Source organism: Pseudonaja textilis, chromosome 1 (genome assembly GCF_049901715.1).
Source record: "Pseudonaja textilis isolate UNSWEBS1 chromosome 1, rPseTex1.2, whole genome shotgun sequence".
NCBI lineage: Eukaryota > Metazoa > Chordata > Lepidosauria > Squamata > Elapidae > Pseudonaja > Pseudonaja textilis.
The window spans coordinates 11,315,737-11,339,353 of NC_141990.1; the positions used below are offsets into that span (position 1 = coordinate 11,315,737).

The following is a 23,617-nucleotide window of genomic DNA, read 5'->3' on the forward strand; positions in this document are numbered from 1 at the left end:
GTATGGCAGCCTCAGCCTCATCTCACACCACCTTGTCTTGCAGGGCAAAGTTTTTCCAAAGCTCCGGAAACGAAACAGCTACAACCGGTCGATGGACATGGAAGAAATGCCATCAGTCATGGAGACGGCTACTGATTACGTCTTCCGGATTATTTACCCAGGTCACAGGCACGAGAACAGTAAGGATTTCTCCTCTTTTGGTTTCACAGACTATGAGAGAAAGAGAGTGTGCAGAAATTGAGGCTTGCAATCCTGGAATTTCATCCAAACAAATTCTTAAAATGAATTCCAGGTGGTCCTCGAATTACAACCACAATTGAGCCCAAAATGTATGTTGCTCAATGAGAAATTTGTTAACTTAGTTAGTTTTCCTCTTGTTATGACCGAATCACTGCAGTTGTCAAATTAGTAACCTGGTTGTTAAGTAAATCTGGTTTCTCCATTGACTTTGCTTGTCAGAAGGTCGCAAAAGATTATCACATGACCCCAGGACACTGCAACCATCATAAATGGGAGTTAGCTGCCAAGCATCCAAATATAAATCATATGACCCTGGGGATGCTGCAATGGTTGTAAGTGTGAAAAAGTCTTATAAATCACTTTTTTCAGTGCCGTTGAAACTTTGAATGATCACTAAACAAACTGTTGTAAGTTGAGGACTACCTGTATAATATAAGCCTCTTAGTATGATGTAGACTGTGGGAGATGGGGAAATTTAATCTCTCAATATCCTCAGGTCTATGGTGACAGCCAGAACTTCTCTTCTATTCTGCAATTTCAGGGAGCTGACAATCAGGATTTCGGTGTCCGGGAGAAGTAAAATTCCTATAGTAGTCATAACCCAAATCTTTTGTGGGAAATTATATAAGATTGTTGCAATTCTGATACTGAGGTTGCTAAACCAGAATTGGAAACCTACAATCTTGCAAGAATTAACTTTGCACCCTTTGTAGGACCAATGTGTTCCCACTCCTGCGCTAACCCATAATTAAGTGCTGAGATAAAACAGCTTTATAAGCTGTATTTTGGATGTTGCTTTGGTTAACCAAAATTAAGATTAACATCAAATTTGTCTGTGTTTGAATGGCCCAGCAAAAATAAATGAAAGGACAGCCAAGCCTTTAAGTTTTCTTGTCACATCAATGCATAATGTTGGGACTTGTGTAATTTATTCTTGTTATTCTGAATTACTGTTTTTTTGCTATCAGATCAGAATCAGCTAGGTGAGTTCTACTTTACGTTCAGGCCAGAGGGATTGACTGGTGGCATAATACTGAGGCATTTAGAGGACATTTTTATGCCTTTTATTTTTTCTGTGTATGCAAGTTGACCAACTCCAGATGGATTAGAAGTAGAAGAATCTGTTTCGGATCCATTCTAGTGATTTCTCAACCGAAATGTTCTGACCAAGTTTTCCTGCAACTGCAATTAAGCACACGCTTAGTCCAAACCACTCTTGTTTTATTTCAGCACTGGGAATTATGTTTATTCCCAGCCCGTAATGAGTCCCAAACAGTCTCTCGAGATAAGCACCCACCTTTATCTTCTTTGAATTGCTGCCAACTAAAGTGCCAAATTAACTGAAAAAAGCCAAATGAAGTACAAAGGCCACACAGAGCTTCAAGGTTTAATCCGAACAGAGTGAACGACTTTGCTTCCTGCAAAGGTTCCTGTCCCTTTGCACTTCCTTTATACCTTATGGGAGGGGCAATCACCTCCAAGCCTTACTCCCGAGTTGCCCCTGTTGTTTTAGCTGCTCTTGCCTTCTGGCAGCTCTGCACACATGTGCACGGGGAACAGGCTCCCCTTGTTCCTCTGCCTCGCTGCTGCCGGATTCTGGAAGTTCCAAAATTAGCACATAACTCTCAGATGGCCCTGGTCCCATCTCTGTATTGGACGCAGGACCCTCGTCCGAGTCCTCTCCAGACTCCCTGGCTGGTCCCTGTTCTTCCCCACTGTCTGATTCTGCTGCCGTCTGCACAGGCTGCCAGCAAACCACAACACTAAACTACTTCATTGGATAGCCCTTCTGAATGTAATTGAGCCCTGCAGTTATAGTTATAAGCCGTGACAGTCGTAAACTGGGTCACTACATAACCAGACCTGATTTTACAACCATATTTTTTACAGTGGTTGTTTAGTGAATGTGGCAGTGCCAAGACATTATGTGAACCCATTATGTAGTACAGGGCTGTTTTTGCCAGAAACTGGATGTAAACACTGTTTTCTGGCAACAATACTGTAAATTGTGAACCTATGACTGTGAAGTGCTGCAAATGGCCATAAATGTGGACCTCTTGCTAAGAGCCCAAAATGTGATCATGCGATCATAAATGTGGTCTGGACATCGTAACTAGGAAATGAGATCCTAAGTTGGTTTTTTGTTTTATAAAACTTGTTGGCCGCCCATCTTACCCCAAGTTCCTTTTGAGGGGAGGGGTCAATTGCAACTTTGAACAAGTCCCTAAGTGACAGGTCATAAGTTGTAAAGAGAAAGAGAAATACATGCGGTCTTTTGCTCCAGGAGGAGAAGTGGAAAATTGATGAGAAAACATTCACTGCATTGTGTAACATCCTAAACTAGGTTAAAACTGAGCTGGGTCAATTGTAGATCATCACAATGTAGAAGCCAGCCATTATTTTAGGCTATTGAATGAACCTGGCCCTCATTTTAAGGCAAGATACGGTTAATAAACCGTATGATGATTCATAGGAATAATATATTATCTGAATATGGAAATTTGGCTTTGTTAATCTTAGTCTAGGGTTGCATGTGTTATTATGTGTGCCCCTGAAATGGCCTTCCATGGAGGAAAAGGTAAGGATTTTATGAGCAGAATCTGGTGGATTACATGCAAGTTTGACTGATTGAGTAATCTACTAGCTAACACGAAAACATCACCTGTTGTGCACCAGTATTTGGATGAGAGAGATACAAACTCAGGGTTGGGTAGAGAAGACGTTAGTTGGAAACTAAAAGTTCCGCAAATCCATGAAGGTGGAATGATATACTGACCCCTAAAGGAGGGGAGGACCACATGTCCTTTTAAGACTTGATTGTCAATCCTGGCACCCGTTTTGTTTTCTTATGCTCCTCTTTCACTATTTTTTTGAGCAGTAACTATTAACTACCACCACTTAGCTGCCAGCCGCTCTGCCTCCGTCGACGATGACGAGGAGGAGGAAGACAAACTGCACGCAATGCTATCCATGATCTGCAATCGGAACCTCACAGATTCTAAAAGGATGAAAGGTTTTTATCCTTCTCCTCCCTGCCCTCACTTCATTTCTCCCACTGGCTCTGGAGCAACACCTGCCCACTCAATGTACAACAGTGTTGGCATTACTGCAATGTCAGCCCACTGCTGGGGCACCCTTATGAGTCAGGGAAAGCAACGGCATGGAAAGAGGAAGAGAAGAGAACATGGTCTCTCTTTCCAGCCTATCAAAGAGAAGGATCGGGGGTGGGGGGGAAGAGAAATGATAACTGTCTTCTGGGACGAGGGGCTGTCACAGAGAGGAGGGGATTGACTTATTTTCCAAAGCACCAGAGGGCAGGACAAGGCACGATGGGTGGAAGCTTGTTAAAGAGAGATCCAACCTAGAAGGAAGGAGAAACTTCCTGACAGTGAGAATGATTCATCAGTGGAACACATTGCCTCCTGGAGTTGTAGGTGCTCCATCACTGGAGGTTTGCAAAAATAGACTGGACAGCCATTTGATGCTTGTGTTTTGACCTAGGCTTCCCCAACAGCATGAAGCCATCTTGATAAACCCCTTTTATTTAATTTAGAATGAATTTCCTCTCCCAACAAAGTCCCGCCCAACAGTCTTTCAAGATAGTTCCCAATTACAGACTTTTATCAGGCTTGGAGAGTGGCCAGGCTGATATCTTTCAGATGCTGGAATACTTAGCTAGCATGCCGGAATGAACTAATAGCCTCCTGTAAAGCCCCACTCCCCTTTTGCTCCTCTTTTATATTCTAGGAGAGGGGTCATTCACCATCCACCTGTGGCTTTAATCCCAAATCAGTCCTTGTTCCTCAGCTGTTCCCTTCTTCTGCCAATTCTGCGCAAGCACACACTGGGAACAGGCTCCAGCTGTTCTTCTGCCTCATTGATGTCCAACTCCGAAGGCAGCTGATAACTGTCAGAAGGCCCTGGCCCCATCTGACGCAGAGCACTTGTCAGAGCCTTCCCCAGATTCCAAGGCTGGCCCATTTTCCTCCCCAACCTCCTCACTCTCCAGATCTGTTGGGCCACAATAGCTTGCTTCAGAAGTTGTGGGTGCTCCATTCACTGGAGACTGGGCAGCCAGCCACTTGTCTGGAATGGTATAGGGTGTCCTGCTTGAGCAGAGGATTGGACTAAAACAGGGGTGTCAAACTTGATTTCATTGAGGTCAGCATCAGGGTTGTGTTTGACCTTGGGGGGCTGGGGTGGGTGTGGCCAGGATGGGCATGGCCAGCTTGATGTCCCTTGTGTTGGGGACACCTGTGGTGGCCCGAGTGCTCTGCCAGTGAGAACGGGCTCCCAAACTCCGTCTTTTGCTGCCATAGCCTCCTGCAATCCTCTGTCAGTGAAAACGGAGCTCGGAAGGGCTGCACGCGGCATTCCTGAACTCCGTTTTCATTGGCAGAGGGTTTCAGGAGGCTGTGGCAGCCGAAAACGGAGTTTGGGAGCCCATTCTCATTGGCAGAAGCAGGCTCCCGGGCCTTGAGTTTGACACCCCTGGACTAAAAGAACACCAAAGGTCTCTTCCGACTTTGTTATTCTGTTATATTCTGTTACGGTCTCCTGCCTTGAGCAGGGGGCTGGACTAGAAGACCTCCAAAGCCCATTCCAGCTCTATGATTCTTTGCTGCATGTTTCTTCAATCCATGAGAACCAATTGCTAGTTCCTTCTCCTTTCTTTTACTTACTTAACCAGGGAGGGTGAAAACGGACTCCCCGGGCTCTGGAGTCTCTCTGGAAGCCAGAAACAGGTCCATTTCCGGCTTTCTGGAGCCTCTGGGAGGCCCGGTTTTTGCCCTCCCCGAGCCTCTGTGCATGCCCTGCGCTTACCTGCATCCAAAACAGGCCACATGTGGACTCCAGGGAGCGGAGGGGACGGGAGGGTGGGGCCAGCCAGGAGTGGGATTTGGGAGTTCTCTGAGATGCACAGAATCTTAGCTAGGGGCTCTCCCGACCCCCTGCAAACCCCCAGCAACCCCCCCACCCCTGGTTATATCAGACTGAGGGGGTATTTGTTACTATACATTGCTGATTCTGTCTTAGGACAGTGGAGTCCTTGGTGCTCTCTGAGTTATCTTGAGGGTCCAGTTTGACTCATGAGGCCTATCTACCTGATGGCTTAATGGAGAATCTTTTCTGGAATGCTGTGCCAATGAACTCTACTCAATGTGACGTAAAAAAAATATTTCTTCAGTCAAGTCCCTTTTGGGTATAAAACTATCTCAAGCCAACTGCTCTGAGTAGTTTATACCCAGAACCAGGAATCTTGGCCATAGAGAGCCCAGTTCAAGCACCCCCTCCTCATCCAAAAGAAAAGAGCCCCCAAACCTGTTCTTTCTTTGCCGATAAAACAATTCCCTCAGACTATGCAGATGTTTCTAGTTTTAACTACATCTCCAAAAGGGATCCTGTTGAGCTAGGAAAGTTGCAGAAGGAGACCAATGGAATTAGGAAGTTCTGAATTTAATTCCCATGGCAACATAGCAGGAGGTATGATTGGGGTATGTAAAACTATAGGATTTGACGTGAAGAAATTCTCTGCATCACAAATTATCCATCCCAAGATTGTCCATTGGAACTATATTATGCAGAAAGATTCAGGACAGCTAATTTAACCTATGGAATTCTCTGCCATATAAGACAGGATGAACATGACCTACAGAGCCAGTTACTGCAAAGGGGATTAGACACATTCAGGGAGGAGGACGATATCCATCATCCACAGTCACGGTGGCTTTGCATTGACTCCAGCAACAGAGGAGGAAGGCACCTCGTTCCCTGTTTCCGGGGAGCAGGATGACCATGGTGCTTTTCAACGCCGCTTTGATTGAGGGTCACCTGGGAATAATGTTCTGAACTGGTTTTCTCCTTTGGTTGTTACAATTTCTTGGAAGTAAATAAAAGATCACATACCCCCTTACCTACACAAGGGAGACCCTCTAAAAACGTTGAGCTTTGAGATTTCGGGTTGGTGTGCTCCCTGATGTGCTTAATGACAATACTGTTGTACCTGGTTTGCTCTTCATTTTGCTTTTGAGTCCCTTGCAATTTCTTTAACCTTTTGCATGTGTCTAAAAATTTGGCAGAGATCCATCGCCCGCAAACCAAAACCTTTTAAGCTCATTCTGAAGATGCTGTTCACTCTAATTCTTCACTAATTCAGGTACCTTTCATCTGAATTCTTTAGGGTCTGTGGGGTTCACCTTAAAAGGACAGTGTTCATTCTTTTCTTAATAACAACAATAATAATTCCAAGATCTTTTCTTACCAATGGAAGAGAAAAGGGGGAGGAGGAGGGGGAGGGGACTCTCCCATCCCTTTATGATTGACTGTAGAAGATGTTGCCATAAATACTGGCTCGTTCAGCTCGTTCCTGAAGAATTAAAGGTGAAGAGCACTTGGTTGTTTGCTTGCTTTTTTTCCTCCTGTTGTCTTTCATGGCCCTGATTTGCTTTTATAGCTTGATCTTATTTTCGTTAAACGTTTTTAATCGCACTAACAACAGTTGCCTGCTCCCGGCTCCTCTCTTTTGCTATGAACCATCTGACAACATCTGTTACTTATCCCTCTTTCCCTAACATCTCATCGTTGCCCCTAAAATTAAGTTTCAGTATTGGTTGCAAGAATGCATGCTTGGCATAGTGCCATTTCCCCCCCATTTTTGTTTCCGCCACAGTTTTGAATGTGCTGCTGTAAAAACAAAGCAAAAAACATTTGCCTGCATGGTTTTAATTAGCTGGCCTTTCCGGCTGAATCGTTTGCGTTAACAGACATGGTGGATGAGCTGAAGGCCAGACATTTATGTAAAAAAAAGCACAATCTGGGTTTGGTGTAATCTTCTTTTGTTTAAAAAAAAAAAAAGTTAAGAAATCCAGTCTGTGGAGATTCTCAGTTATCCAGGTCACGATTGTCCCAAAAGTGCTTTTTTTTCCCCAAGAGGCAACTGGGACTTTGTTTTTCCTTGAAGATGTTTTGCTTCTCATTCAAGAAGCTTCTTCAAGTTCTCCAGAATTAAAGTTCTCCAGAACTGAAGAAGCTGCTTGGATGAAGAGTGAAATGTCTTCAAGAAAACAATCAAGAAAGTCCAGTTCCTTTTTACGAAAAGCACCTTTGGGATTAAGAAACCCGGGTGGGTTTTTTTTTTAAACAAAGTAATATTTTGCAACAAATCTATTTTGGTTGCCCTCACCCCAAAAGGTGATATCAAGGTGGAAATAAATTCGTTATTGTAAATTGTCCAGAGTCTCTTAGGGGAGTGAGATGGGCTGTGTAGAAATTTAATAAATAAATATCATTGTACATAGAAAATATAGAGAACATGTTGGAAAAATTTTGCACAGTATACCCTTTTCTTTCTTGTCCACATGTAGCTCAGCAAAGCATGATCTGCTCCAGTCCAAGAAAAAAACCAAGAAACTTTGTGCAAGATTTAATCTTTGTCCCCTTCCTCTTTTGCCTAGATATTAATGACATCACTGAGATGCAAGGATATGGTGCTGGCTTCTTTTCATGGCAGCTGGACCACTACAGTCAAGGTTCCTTATGTCTCTCATGCTCCACAGCTGGCTCTCCACACCTCCCCAGCTGCTGCACTTGTATCCATGACAGGTGAAGTAAACTCTTTAGAACAGGGGACTCCAAACTTGGCAATTTTAAGACTGGTGGACTTTAACTCCCAGAATTCCTCAGCCAGCTATGGTATGCTGGCTGAGGAATTCTGGGAGTTGAAGCCCACAAATCTTGAAGGGGCTGAGGTTGAGAAACATTGTCTAAGCTGAGAAACTAAGAAGGGTCAGGTCTGGTTAATTCTTGCATGTGATAGCACCAGGCCAATAGAAAGCTAGGAAATTGACTGACATTCTGGAAATGACAACCTAGTTTTGTATTGTTGTTTAGCATGCTTGCTAAAAAGTGTGCTCAACTCAAGGAGGTTTTCCTTTTTAAAACCATGCCAAAAGCTACCCGTGGTTTAATTTGGTTCAAAAATTCATTACTTTACCTTAAAGCAGGGGTGTCCAACCTTGGCAACTTTAAGACTTGTGGACTTCAACTCCCAGAATTCCTCAGCCAGCTATGGTATGCTGGCTGAGGAATTCTGGGAGTTGAAGTCCACAAGTCTTAAAGTTGCCAAGGTTGGACACCCCTGCCTTAAAGTAATTGCTGACTACCAGCTGAATGTCAGCAATATCATGTGTCCTAAGAGTGTAAGTAGTGGTGGTGCATACTAAAATAAAGGGGGTTTGATAGTGCATACTAAAATAATGGGGGCATAGGGAATGGAGGGATATCTTTCATTAGATTTATTCAAGTGGAAGCTAAACAGCCCTTTGCAGGAGAAGCTTTAATGTGGATTTGTGCACTAAAAAGGGTTAGACTCCATGGCCTAATTGCTCCTTCTAATGCTAATTCTAGGTCTTTACCTTGGTTGGGTGTATGATGGGCACCTGGTCAGGGGAGAGGACAATGAGAACTAGTGGCTAAAATGTCAGGTTAACAGTAGGAGACCCTAGATTTAAATGGACTATGAAATTCTCATTGTAATTACACTGTGAGGTGATTAGCCCATCTCAGCTTGTTGAACCATAGTGAAGACACTGCAGAATAATCCTTATTACAACATCTTTAGGACCTTTGGGGAGATGGATAAATGAGAGGCAAAGATAGTTGTTGTTGTTAGAATAAATATGTTTGATGCATGTGTTCTGAATGTTGCTCTTTTTCCTAACAGGACCCCTCTAAAACTGTTGTGTGAAAGTATGAAGAGGCAGATTGTTTCCAGAGCCTTCTATGGATGTAAGTTCTGTTTGTGAGGCTGGATCCCAGCTGAACATCAAACTAACTGCCTACCTCATCTGGTGCCATCCAGGCAAAAACATCCATAGAAGGGCTCAAAATGAGGAAGTTGGTGAACAGAGCAGAAGTTGAGAGACACCTCAAGTGGTAGGGGAGGCGTCAAGTGCAGAATTAGCCTTGAATCCTTGTGTACCTGCAAGTGATCCAGAAATATCTCTTAAGCTCCATACAACCTTATCTGTTGTGTCTGTTCCTAGGGGAAGGCTGGTACCCCGGGAAGATTCCTGTGAACATAATATAGTAATTGCCTTGAACCCTACGTTTGGGGATCTAGTTGCTTGTAGCTGTCAGCAACCAAGACCAACCCCCTCCTTTTTATTATGTGTGTTGACATTGCACACACATGGAAAACAGGCAAGGGTTTGTATCTCAGTGCTCTGTCCACCATCTTGCTAATTTTGATCGCTTCCCTCCCTCACATGGTCACCAATGTAATTGCATACACCATTTTTATTTATGAAGAAAATGAATATGGCTGCCCAGTTCACTCACAATTCACCGGGAGGCTCAAGAAGTAAAACCTCAAATACAAAACCCAACTTCTTGGTGGCAAGAATCAAACCAACCACTTGATGGTCTCTGTATCACCCTGTGGGCCCCCAGATCCATAGGAATGATGTTTCACAGGGAGGGAGCCACCATGGAGAAGGTCCTTCTTCTTCATCCCATTAGATGGACCTCCTTCAGAGAGTGGATCTGTAACATGCTGTGTCTCCTCACTCTGGTAGGTCAGGTAAATGTAACTGAGAAAACATGGTCCTTCAAATCAGGGATTGCCAACCTTTTGGACCTCAGGGACCAGCAAACTCATGATTTTAAATCCCGCGGACCAGAGAAAGTCTGCAGGAAAATCCCCTACCCCATTTTCCTATCGATTGTTCATTTTTTATTTGGGATCACAGGATACCATCTCCAACTCTGTTTCAGGGGAAGAGAGAGTGAGAGAGGGAGGGAGGGAGGGGGGAGAGAGAGAGAGAGAGAGAGACTTTTGGCTTCATGCAAGGAAAGCAGCAGAAGTCTTTTTCTCTCTCTCCCAAACTCCGCCAGAAATGAGTCTTTGTGAGACTTGTCATGCCAGGGCAGCCTCTTGGAGCAGGATGCCTTGCAGGGTCCCAAAGACTCATTTCTGGTGGAGTTTGGGGGAGAGAAAGAAAGACTTTTGCTGCTTTCCCTGCGTGCAGCCAAAAGCAGAAGAAGAAAGAAGCGGAAAGAAGCAGCCGGTGGCCAGGCCAGGCAAGTTCCCCTCCTCCACCTTTTCCCTCTCCCCTCACCACCTCATGTTGTTTGCAGTGCAAGCGACGAAAGCCTTGTGTTCCCACACAGCCTGGATTAATTGCTTTGGGGGGTGTTTTGGGAGTGACATTTCTCTGCGGACCACCAAAATTTTCTCGCAGACCACCGGTGGTCCCCGGCTCCCTAGTTGGCGACCACTGCTTCAAATAACACTGCAACTTCCATCAGCCTCAGTCAGCATTACTGATGCGTGGCCAGGTTGAAAAAGGTGCACCTCTGAACAGGGCCAAGAGCATGGATTTCTCACCTAAAGGACTACTATATATTTTTTGGCCTTCATTTGCATCTGAATGGTACCAGACTGGGGAAAAAACCAAACATCCATTTTGTGTGCTTTTTTATGGTCAAGAGAGAAGTCTGTCTTTGAGAAGATGATGGGTTGGAAATAGATCAACCTTATGATGTTTGAGAGAATTGTTTTGAGCTTGCTTAGGATTTAAGTAAAAATCTTCCTGGTCTGTAGCCTTAGGAAATAATCTTCATATTGGGAATGATCAGAACATTTTTTAAAAAATATTGGGACATTTCAATAGAATAAAAACATACAAAATTAAAAGATTAAGAACAAAATAGAAAATAAGAACAAAATAGAAAGAAAATTTAAAATTATTATTTCTGTCCTTTTTTATTAAGTAATGATTATCTTATTCTTTCCCCTTCCTCTTTGATTATTTTTACTCCTCAAAGCCATGAATCATCAGTTCAGTCTTTTCTTCTTTCAACAAAAAAGTCCATATAAGATTTTCTGTCTTTTTTTAAAAAAAAGTCTTTATATTTCTTCCGTAACTAAATTGGTCAACTTTGCCTAACTCTCCATCAGTTTTGTAATCCAATTTTCTACTGTGGACAGTTCCCTATATTTTCATCTTGTGCGTGCAATAATTTTGCCTCAGTTACCATCTACAATATTAGTTTCCCATATATCTTTCATTCATAAAATCCGATAAAAATTCCAGTTTCATTGTAATTGTAATCTGCACTATCTTTTGCATCGTTGTGCGAGCTTGCACCTGAAATTTCTTTGTTTTTTTTTTTTCAGAAATCCACCATGCATGATAAAAAAAAAAATCCTCTTCCTTTTCACGCTTCCAACACTGGTTTACTATTTCTTATCTATTTTTGACAATTTACCTGATATCAAATATCAACAATACGTCATTTTATAAAAGTTTACCCATAAATTTTGACACAATGTAAATTTATATCAGCTTCCTACATTTTTAACCATGCAGCCATATTTATACGATAACCAAACTTTGCAGTTTGAGAATAATCAAAATTCTGTACTGTAATCCCATCTCTGATGACCTCGCTTCCACCAGAAGTCTGCTATTTTAAGCCAAGTTCATTTATTACTTTTTACAAGCTTGCTGCCAGCCAGCCCACTCCTAGAGTGTGCTATAAAATAGTCAACAAATTGCTGTTGTCTCAGAGCAATTCCTGGGAAAGCAAGTTGGACTGTGTAAGATCTAAATTTAATGACAGTGGCTAAAGACATCTGATAAATTTCAGTTAGAACAATTTCAGTTAGAGGAATACAAGTAGCCCTCAATTTATGATCATTCATTTAGTGACTGAAGTTGGAACGCTGCTGAAAAAAGTGACTTACATCACTTTATTAAGGAGCTGGGGTGGCTCAGCGATTAGAATGCAGTATTGTAGGCTGACTTTGCCCACTGCCAGCAGTTCGATCCTGACCAGCTCAAAGTTGACTCAGCCTTCCATCCTTCCAAGGTCAGTAAAATGAGGACCTAGATTGTTGGGGGCAACAGGCTGACTCTGTTAAACTGCTTAGAGAGGGCTATAAAGTACGGTGAAGCTCTATATAAGTCTGAGTGCAATTGCTATGATTGTCACAGCGTCCCCACAATGACATGGTCAAAATTTGGACATTTGGCAACTGGCGTGTATTTATGACGGTTGCCATGTCCCAAGATTATGTGATTGCCGTTTGCGACTTTCCCAGTTGGCTTCCGAGACACAAAGTCAATGTGGGAAGCTGGATTAATTTAACAAATATCTGATTCATTAATAATTATGGGACTTGCTTAATGACCTCCAACCAAAAGTTTGCAAAATTGGGCCCAACTCCTTTAACAACTGCCTCGCTTAGCAAAGGTGTTTCTAGGGGTTCTGAACTTGGTCATAAGTTGAGGACAGCACATATACTGCCTCCTGTTGGTCAGTAGGTCACAATAATGCCATCATACTTTGCTAGTTTGAACAATGAATGCCAGACATGTTCAATGTGTATGTTGTCTTTTCCCTGCACAGGGCTTGCTCACTGCCGTCACTTGTCCACTGTCCGAACTCACTTGTCTGCGTTGGTGAACCATTCCATCATCCCTCCGGATAAACCCACGAGTGCTGCTGAGGGATTGACCAAAGAGGTCTGGAGCAAGTACCAGAAAGATAAGAAGGCAAGGCTGTGTAGATTTATATTTAGAGAGCCCTTGATTGTGACTATTTGTTTAGAACAGGGGTGCCAAACTCAAGTTTCACTGAAGACCATGTGTCCTGACTCAGCCGGGTTCCCAGAAAGCAAACACAGACAAACTCAGTAACACAAACCTTCACAGCTTTAATCTACAAATAAACTTCTTTGTGGATAAAAGATGGCTTGCAGCCAATTAGTCCAACCAGAAAAGCCTTGACAGAATTCTTCAGATAAGCCAGTATCACTACACACAATGCTAGAGCTTCTTAGAACATTTTTGCGTTCTACAGAGCAAAAACCCTTTGAAACCAGGCTTATGTTCCCTGGAGGAATATAATTAGCATTCTTACTTCCGAGTCGCCTGTGCTGCTCTTCTATGAATCATCCTGCGCTCATGCGCACTTAGCACAGGCTCCTTGGGAATGTCCTCCTCACTGCTGCCAGCTAACCACAACACCACATCAGGGTTGTGTTTGACCTCAGGCTTGGGTGGGTGTGGCTGGGGTGGGCATGGCCAGATCAACATCACTCATTTCATACGTGTGGTGGCCCAAGCGCTCTGCCAGCAAAAACGGGCTCTTGAGTTCCATTCTCGGCTGTGGCGGCCTCCTGAAACATTCTGCCAGTGAAAATGGAGTTCGCGAGGGATGCACGCGGCCCTCCCAAGCTTCATTTTCGCTGGCAGAGGCACCGGGGACCGGTCCTTTGCTGTTTCCAGGGTAGCCCCGCAGGCCAGATCCAAGCACTTGAAGGCAAGGGTGGGATTCTACTGGTTCTGCCTGGTCCTATAGAACCGGTAGCTCCGAAGAGCAGCTGACACCGACCCAGTTCTATCTGAATCTCCCTCTCTGATCTTCTTCTCTTTGGTTGGGCCCACCTGCCCACCCGGGCTCTAGGCTGTCCTTTATTCTTACCTTAGTTGCTTTGCGCAACACAGCTGAGTGCCGCGCATCAGCAGCAGGTGGTGATTGCTTGCAGGAGAAGTTGTTTTGCAAGTACTGTGCGTGCGCACGCAGCTCAAAGTGCACGCTCACTGAACCGGTTGTTATGCTGGGAGGATCCCACCCCTGCTTGTAGGCCTTGAGTTTGACACTCCTTGTTTAGAGACTCTTCGACGTTATGATGTGGCTGAAATAAATAATGGTGGTGGTGGTTTGTTCTCCAACCTTGTTGTTCAGTTTCCAAACATTTTGTCGGCAGGCTTGTAGGAGTTCAGTGGATGACGTTACCCAGCCTGTTGACAAAACATTCAAAACCTGAACAAGAAGCGCAGAGAACAAACTACCACCAACGTTTGAAATAGCATAGGGTCTCTTCCTGGAGTAGGGGGTTGGACTAGAAGACCTCCAAGGTCCCTTCTAGCTCTATTCTGATTGATTGATTGATCTACCACTTGAGCTATAAATATTTCCCACCATTTCTAAATAATTAAGGACTATCCTGCACTTGCAATCATTTCAGTATCCCCACAATCAAAATGATTGTGATCTGGAAGCTCGGCAACTGGCTTCTTGATAGCTGCTGTTGTCCTTAATGGCTCAAATAAAACTTGCATGTTCAGTGGCGCCGTATCTCTGAACATGGAATAATATTTGTGGGGAGAGCGACACAGCAGAGGACGCTAGAGGTCTTTGCCATTGGGCGAGCAGCGATTCTAAATAAATAAACAATGCCTATTTTAGAGACATTGGCTGACCATTGTGTGCTGGACTGGATGTAGCTTTCTTTGATCCAGCTGGATTTCCTTATATTCTTAAGCGGAATCATTCATCACATGATGTTTCATTAAGAGAAGTTCTGGATTGCAGGTTTGTTCTCCTTTTCTTGACCCTAAATGGAACAATCCATGCATAAGAGAGAATTTGTCAGCTTCTTGATGAGAGGGATTAGCTTTCTGCCCACAGAATTAATTTTAAGAACTGGGAAGGGGGGAAATGGAAGATGGTTTGATTGGCTATCCTGGATAACAAATAGTCTCCCACTACTATACTATTTACTTATTTATTAGATTTTTATCCTATTTTTATTATTTCATAAGTAACAAGGAAGCAAATGTACCCAATATTCGTCCTCCTATTTTACCCACAGCAACAAACCTGTGAGGTGAGTTGGGTTGGGTTGAGAATGAGAGCCTGGCCCAAAGTCACCTAGCTAATTTCCATGCGTACGATGGGACTAGAACTCACAGTCTCCTGGTGATTGGCCTAAGTCACCTAGGTAGCTTTCATGCGAAAGGTGGGACTAGAACTCACAGTTTCCTGGTTTCTAGCTAGGTGTCTTAACCACTAGACCAAACTTGTTGTGAATTTTTGGCTTTGATCAAATCCTAATTTTACAGCCAACTCCATCTAAAGCAAATAGTTGCCTTACCATATGAATCAGTTATCTTTAGCTATAAAAAAGGGAAGCTTCTCCATCTCTGAGCTGGTAGGTGTTAGCTAAATTTCCCATAATTTCTCTGTGTCAATCTCACTCTCATTCTCACTTCCTTACATATTAGAATTACAAGGAATTGGAGCTGCTGCGACTAGTCTACTACGGTGGGGTGCAACATGACATTCGGAAGGAGGTGTGGCCATTCTTGCTGGGACACTACAAGTTTGGCATGAACAAGAAGGAAATGGAGCTGGTACTTGTTTGTCTTCAGTATTTCCAGGACGGGTTCTAGAAGATGATAATCCAATTTATCGGGAGGTTCAGTCATATGATATACAGAGAGATTCTAGCTTCAGGCCCAGCATTTTGGTTAAAAGGACGAGAGGATGGGAAAGACTTCTCATGATGTCCCTGAAAAACCATTCTCAGTTGCAATAAGAAAATACTGAACTTTGCAAAGTTTGTTGGTTGGGATTTTGAAAAGCAAAACAAATGGAAATGTTGACTGTCCCCCTAGATTTTTCATCATGAGCACTGGAAAACACACCCAACAAGCTCAATGTGACCTTCAGCGTTTCCGCTTAGGATCAAGCAAATTTGTCACAGATTGTATCTTGTAGAACGGGGGTCTTCAAACTTGACAGCTTGAAGACGTGTGGACTTCAACTCCCAGAATTCCTCTTCCAGTCATGTTAGCTCAGGAATTCTGGGAGTTGAAGTCCACAAGTCTTAAACTTGCCATGTTTGAAGACCCTTGCTGTAGAAGATGACCAGACTGAGCCTGAGGGAATGCGTCATCAGTCACGAGTCCCTTTGCACCCACAAGAGATCTAAGTCCAGTCATCGTGAATTCCTTATCTACTGCCAAATTGCTTTGCCTGTTAGTAGTTCAGATTCTTGTAGGGAGCTTAAGCTTACCATAAATCTTTATACCCATTTGAATTGCCCAAATCTCCTGATTTCCCTGGTGCTTGGCTATCATTCTGTGGAATTGCCAGCCTGAAATAAATTCTTCTCTTCCTTCTTCAGGTGGACAGGGACATTGTACGCCGATACCAGAAGGTGATGAGTGAGTGGAAAGCCTGCGAGGTGGTGGTGAAGCTTCGGGAGAAAGAGTCTCAGACAACCACCAAGTTTTCCTCCGGGAGCAGCATAGATAGTCACGTGCAGCGGCTGATCCACAGGGACTCCACCATCAGCAATGATGTAAGACAGAGCGGGGGAAACAATGGCCTTTTTATGACATGTGGGCTTCAATTCCCAGCTTGGCTGGTTCGGGAATTCTGGGAGTTGAAGTCCACTAGTCATAAAAGGGCTATCGTTCCCCACTCCTAATGCAAGATGATGGGTTGGGTCCATCAGTAAAGTCACATCTCACTCTCTCGTAAAAAAAAATCTGCAAAGTAGACACCCAGCAGCTGTCATATCCTTCCATATTTTTATATTTTAGGATTAACCAAGCAGTCTTTGGCATACAACCATTTCTTTATTCAAGATTAAACCATTCAAGACTAAACAGCACTGAATTGCACTTACAGGTGGTCCTCAATTTACGACAACTGAACCCAAAATTTATGTTGCTAAGACAGTCGTTAAGTGAGTTTGGGCCTCATTTTATGACCTTCCTAGCCACAGTTGTTAAGTGGATTAACAAGTGCAGTTGTTAAGTTATTAACACGATTGTTAAATGAATCTGGCTACCCCATTAACTTTCCTTGCCAGAAGATTGCAAAAGATGATCACATATTCCCAGGATACTGCATCTGTCATAAATATGAGTCAGTTGCCAACCATCTAAATTTTGATCTCAAGGCCGTGGGGATGCTGCAACAGTCGTAAGTGTGAAAAACGGTCATAAATAACTTTTCAGTGCCATTGTAACTTTGAATGATCACTGAATGAACTGTTGTAAGTTGGGGATTAGCTATATAATCACAGCAACATCAACATTTGGGTGCTTGGCAACCAGCGTGTATTTACAACGATTGTGGTGTTTTGGGGTCATGGGATCACCATTGGCTACTTCTGCTGACTGTCAGCTGCCAGCAGTTCGATCCTGACTGGCTCAAGGTTGACTCTGCCTTCCATCCTTCTGAGGTGGGTAAAATGAGGAGTCAGATTGTCAGGGGCAATAGGCTGACTCTATAAACTGCTTAGAGAGGACTGCACAGCTCTGTAAAGCAATATGTAAGTCTAAGGGCTATTGCTATTGGCCATCTTCCCAGCCAAAGTCAGAGAAGGAATCCGGTTTCATTTAACAACGGCAGCAATTTGCTTAACAACTGTGGCAAACAAGTCATATAAACCAGACACAATTCACTTAACAACCCCCTTGATTAGCCATGAAAATTCAGGTGTCAATTGTAGTCATACAAGATGCAACTGCTACATCTAAGGACACCATTCAATGTTTCCCTTGTTCTTTGGTCTCCTAACAGCCACTCTCCAAAAGTAGAAGCTTCAAACAAATGTTATGGCATCACATATTTTCTTGGAAAAAAAGTATCCAGCTAGCTATTCCATCTTTTGATTCAGCTATATTGACCCATTTTGTGTTTTTCCAGGTGTCCCTTTTCTGTTCTGAGTATGCTCGGGGGTTTATTGGATTACATGGGGAGGGTTATATAATTATTTTTCTCGCTATTGTAAATCTTGGGATTCTTTCAGCTGCGCTGTTAACTTCCTTTTAAGACCCCATAAGTTCCCTTAGATCCCATAAGCTCCTTTAGATCCCATAATGCCCCCCCCCTTGCCAAATTTGGTTATAATTTCATTGGCAGATGCCACCTGCATTTTCTTTTAGAAGGAGTGGAAAAAAGGAGCCGTGCAAAAATTAAATCTGCTTCTATTTTGTTCTGAACTCCAGCTGTATTGTTCTTCAAAACACTTGGTTTCTCCTTTGTTCTCCTCTTAACAATCATGCCACTTTTTGTGACTTGGGCATCTTATGTCCCCCAGACCATATCCAGCCCTTTGGGGCTGCCCTTCTCTGACCCACGTGGATTCCTTTTATTTTGAAGGGGCTATTTTCCCTCCCAATTTACCCATGTGCCTGAAGGCATGCCTACACTCTACACAGACAGGCAAGACACCAGCATATAAATTGACAGCAAACAGCACTCTTTTACTAGCACTGAGAATGTTACCTAGTTAGGTAATGAAACGTCTGCAAGAAAATAAGCCAGCTCAGAGAGCACCAAGAGTACATACACGCCTACGCATCTTCACAGCCCTGTTGGTTTGGCCCTCCACCACAGTCCCAGTTTCTCATGTGGCCTCTTGGGACAATTAATTGCCCACCCCGTCATGGACCATGCTGTCTTTCGGTTAGCCAGTTTGGGGGAGAGGGGTTTTTTCCTCTTGGCCAAAAAAAAAAAAAAAAATCTGGAGGAGTCAGGTAAGTCTTTTTCCAGCTATGGATAGTCCTCTACTTGCAACCACAATTGAGATGTCTTCTAGCAAGAAGCTAAATAGATCACACATGGAAGTTTAATGGGGTTTCCACCCTGCACGGAAATTGGATGACTTCAAGGGCTTGCCTCCAGAAGTTGTGGGTGCTTCCATCATTGCAGGATTTTAGAAAGAGATTGGACAACCACTTGTCTGAAATGGTGTAGGGTTTCCTGCATAAGACCTCCAAGGTCCCTTCCAACTCTGTTATTCCTTCAGTTCTGTGGCTATGTTTGCACCTCACATTTTTAACCAAGTCAACTTGCTACAAACCAAGAGCTGAGTTCACCCACCGTGGAAATACCAGTTTGAAACTTGGTCGTTATTTTGTGGCTCAGACTGGCATGTGAATTTGATGTTCTATGGTTCAGGCTACAGCAAGGACCAGGGGATGAGATAATCCACTAAGTATGGTCAGCAGTGTTGTGAGAAGAGAGAGCCTATCACTCTTTTCTTCAATTAATTGCACATTGGTTACAATACAGCATTGCAGGCTGACTCTGCTCACTGCTAGCAGTTTGATCCTAATCAGCTCAAGATTGACTCAGGCTTCCATCCTTCCAAGGTCGGTAAAATGAGGACCCAAATTGTTGGGGACAATATGCTGTAAAAGCACTATGGAGCTGTATACAGGTAGTCCTCGACTTACGACCACAATTGAGCCCAAAAGGTTTGTTGCTAAGTGAAGTATTTGTTAAGTGGTTTTTGCTCCATTTTATGACCTTTGTTGCCACAGTTGTTAAATTAGTAATGTGGTTGTTAAATGAATCTGGCTTCCCCATTGACTTTGCTTGTCAGGAGATTAGAAAAGGTGATCACGTGGCCCTGGGAAACAGCAACTGTTGTAAATGTGAATCAGTTGCCAAACGTCTGAATTCTGATCAAGTGACCATGGGGATGCTGCAACGGTTGTAAGTGTGAAAAACAGCCATGCATAACTTTTTTCAGTGCCATGGTAACTTCGAACAGTCACTAAATGAACTGTTAAATGTAGAAGACTAGAATAGAATAGAATAGAATAGAATAGAATAGAATAGAATAGAATAGAATAGAATAGAATAGAATAGAATTATTATTTTATTGGCCAAGTGTGATTAGACACACAATTTGTCTTGGTGCAAATGCTCTCAGTGTACATAAAAGAAAAGATACATTCATCAAGGATCATAAGGTACAACACTTAAATAATAGTCATAGGGTACAATAGGCAATTAAATCATACTAGGAAATAGTCAATACAAAATCGTAAGGATACAAGTGACAAAGTTACAGTCATACAGTCACAAGTGGGAGGGGATGGGTGATAAGGAGTGATGAGAAGATTAATAGTAATAGTAGTGCAAACTTTGTAATAGTTGGACAGTGTTGAGGGAATTATTTGTTTAGCAGAATGATGGCATTCGGGGGAAAACTGTCCTTGTGTCTAGTTGTTTTGGTGTGCAGTGGTCTGTAGCATCGTTTTGAGGGTAGGAGTTGAAACAGTTTATGTCAGGGATGTGAGGGGTCTGTAAATATTTTCACAGCCCTCTTTTTGACTTGTGCAGTATACAGGTCCTCGACTGAAGACAGGTTAGTAGTAATTGTTTTTTCTGCAGTCCTAATTATCCTCTGAAGTCTGTGCCTGTCCTGTTGGGTTGCAGAACCAAACCAGGCAGCTATAGAGGTGCAGATGACAGACTCAGTAATTTCTCTGTAAAACTGTATCAGCAGCTTGAGCTTATACTATCTATATAAGTCTTAAGTGCTATTGTTATTAATGTTTCTGGCTTGCTTTCTCCCTGACTGACCTATTGCTCTTCACAGGTGTTTATTTCTGTGGACGAAATGGACTCTGTAGACCGAGACCTGAAGGCCCACGAAGAACCATCTTTGACCAAGGTTTGCCTAGATGCACCCACGGTTGTGGTGGCAGTTGACCAACAACAATCAGTAGAGTTTGATTCTCCTGACTCCGGGCTCCCTTCTTCTCGGAATTACTCCGTCACATCAGGCATCCTCTCCAGCATCGATGATGGGCAGAGCATCTGCTTTGAGGATGGGACCGAAGAGGAAACCGGCCCAGAACTGCAGAGACCGGATCTAGATCACGTTTCACCAATCAAGGGCTTGGCTTGTTCAAGCTGTGCAATGGAGGAACGGACATGTTCCGAAACGGACTCTAAAACAGCTGCAGAAGAGAGCATCTCTGTGTGCTCTGCTTCCTATACGGTAGGTAAGGGCCAAGGGCGGACATAGGTATGCACAGGAAGTCCTCACTTAATGACCTTCATTTGGACTGGGGTTTCACATCCTCTATTAAAAGGGCATTGCATTTATGAAATATCCGTCCCAGGGAGGAATCCAACTTCCTCCCCCAAACTTTTATTCACTCAGAGGTGCCACCTAGTTTTAATTGTGTTTTTATTATTTATTTCTTTAAAAATCTCAGTGGTGTAATGGCTTAGTGGTGAAGACGCTCGCCTCTCATTCAGAAGGGTGGGTTCAATGCTAGGTAGCGGCATCTTGCGGCAGAAAGAAAAAAAATATCTGCTGTGAACTCAGCATAGGCATTAGGAAGGGCATCCAGCCGGTAAACGCTCAGCTCCACTCAAGTCAGCCCAACTCTATCCCGAATTAAGGGCTTAGAGCAGAGGTCTCCAAACTTGGCAACTTTAAGACTTGTGGACTTCAACTCCGTAGCATAGCTGACTGGAGAATTGTGGGAGTTGAAGTCCACAAGTCTTAAAGTTGCCAAGTTTGGGGACCCCAGGATTAGAGGGTCATGAAAAAGGAGTTATTTATTTATTTAAAATCCTGTCATGACCACTCACCTTAAAAAACAACAACACAGCTCTGGGTGGCTCACAACCATCATGTAAAACCAAACATTAAAATCAATAAAAACAAAACACTGGAAAATAAAATCTGGCACCACAAGCAGTCTCTCCACTGATGCAACCACACCTCTATTTTTCAACTTCCTATTTTTATCCATTTCATGGAATCGCTGCCTCTTTTCTTTTAACTTAAACTGTGACGTAATTCTTCTGCTGTCTGGTGTCTTAGAAATGTTTTAAATAAAATAACAGACCACGTTAAAAGAAAAAGGATGGGAATCATGACACTGATATTATCTTGAACATGGATGTTGCTCGTGTTTAGGAAAAAAAGTTAGAACACGGTTTATTCAGGTCTCTTTTTAAAAATTGTATGCATCCAAGATCAGAATCGGTTTGCTACAATTATAAAAAGACGAATTTAGACTGAAAGCTTCTTCTTTTGAAAATCCTTGTGATATAAACAGATAACCTTAGATATGGTAGTTTCCTTACTAAATATTTCACACTGTCTGATTTTTTTTTTCTGCAAAAAGCTCAGGGTGATCAACATGGTATTTAATCTGCTCATTTTTATCTTTGTTGTTGTTGGCTTTGTATGTCATTGATTAAGCTGAAATGGCAACAATAAAACTATAGGAATAAGAGTGCATTTGGCACCTGGTGGCATCTCTGGTTTTACAAATTTACCTGCAGAAATTGTTTTAAAACGAATGGACATCTAAAATCCTGTCATTCTTCAAAGATCAGACACAACAGGCAAATATCCTCCTTTGTTTAGCAACAGGTTTATAACACGTCTTTGTATTTTCCAGATAGAAATGCTGGACACTGTTGCCTTAAACTTACATAGAATTGACAAAGATGTTCAGAGGTGCGATAGAAATTATTGGTATTTCACTGCTGAGAATCTGGAGAAGCTTCGAAATATTATGTGCAGGTAAGTTAAACCAAAGAGAGAGGTGTAAGAGAGCCACATCTGAAAACCTTAGGACCATGTTTATCAAGAGAAGAATTGAGCCTTGGCATCTGGAGTCAGGTGCAGCAGAACAGAGTGAAATCTCGAGATTACCCAATAGAACATCTGTGGATGGCTTTGATCTCCTAGAATTGGTTGATATGCTGGTCTGGGTAGATAGCAATAGCACTTAGATTTATATACCACTTCACAGTGCTTTACAACCCTCTCTAAGCGGTTTAGAGTCAGCCAGTTGTTCCCCCAACAATCTGGGTTCTCATTTTACCCATCTCAGAAAGATGGAAGTTTGAGTCAACTTTGAGTCTGGTGAGATTCAAACTACCAAATTGCAGTCAGCAGAAGTAGCCTGCAGTATTGTGCTCTAAGCACTGTGCCATCATGGCTCGGCTATCTTGGTTAGAATCCATGGAATGTTCTCTATGGTGACATTATTGTCTATTGGAGGCCCTGAACACCACATTTTAAAATAAAAAGTGTGCCCCTTGGCCACCAAAAGGTTTCCTGGTTTTTCATTCTGTTTTCATGATATATGACTGCTATCATTCTCGAAATATTTATGTGTATGCTTTTATACATATTATGCACACTCATACGCATACCCATAGATATGGTGGAGTCCACCTTGAATTAAACTCAGGTCTTAGTAACAACTATATGGATAAATGTCTATGGAGATTCTCAATCATCCAGGTCATGGTTGTCTCAAAGAGGCTTTTCCAAAAGACAGCTGGACTTCCTTGGGTTTTTTTTCCTTGAAGACATTTCACTTCTCATCCAAGAAGCTTCTTCGGTTTGACCCACCACCTACTCCCTGTCTATAACACAATTCTTTTGGCAGTACCAAGATAGTTCCGCACCCATTTGCACCCTGATTCAGGTGACCTTGAGGCCCCAGATAAACCCCCAAGTGGCCTCGACGACTCTCAGAGTGCTAATGACCAGATGGATGCTAAGAATATAATCCTTCCATTCACCACCATTTGAAAGCCAGAACTGAAGAAGCTTCTTGGATGAGAAACAAAACATTTTCAAGGAAAAAAATAAGAAAGTCCAATTGCCTTTTTTGAACAGCATCTTTGGGACAACCATATGGATACACGGTTGCTAACAATGTAAAAGTTTTGCCATTTCCTTTATCCCAGATGTTTTCTTGACCATCCAATCCAAAGGCCGTTTATG

General features: G+C 42.9%; 1 protein-coding gene across 3 annotated transcripts in view; it reads left to right on the plus strand.

Moving 5' to 3' along the window:
- The window catches only part of SGSM2 (small G protein signaling modulator 2), a 135,076-nt gene that overhangs the window by 98,879 nt on the left and 12,580 nt on the right, over nt 1-23,617 (plus strand). For 2 of the 3 annotated variants that reach the window (XM_026710171.2, XM_087926096.1), the window contains 9 exons: nt 44-179; nt 3,119-3,253; nt 7,695-7,842; nt 8,963-9,027; nt 12,655-12,800; nt 15,318-15,446; nt 16,223-16,399; nt 20,447-20,851; nt 22,275-22,399. In XM_026710171.2, the coding sequence (XP_026565956.1) occupies nt 44-179; nt 3,119-3,253; nt 7,695-7,842; nt 8,963-9,027; nt 12,655-12,800; nt 15,318-15,446; nt 16,223-16,399; nt 20,447-20,851; nt 22,275-22,399 (1,466 nt within the window). The remainder of the gene's footprint in view (nt 1-43; nt 180-3,118; nt 3,254-7,694; nt 7,843-8,962; nt 9,028-12,654; nt 12,801-15,317; nt 15,447-16,222; nt 16,400-20,446; nt 20,852-22,274; nt 22,400-23,617) is intronic. The other variant, XM_026710173.2, reaches the window with a different exon arrangement.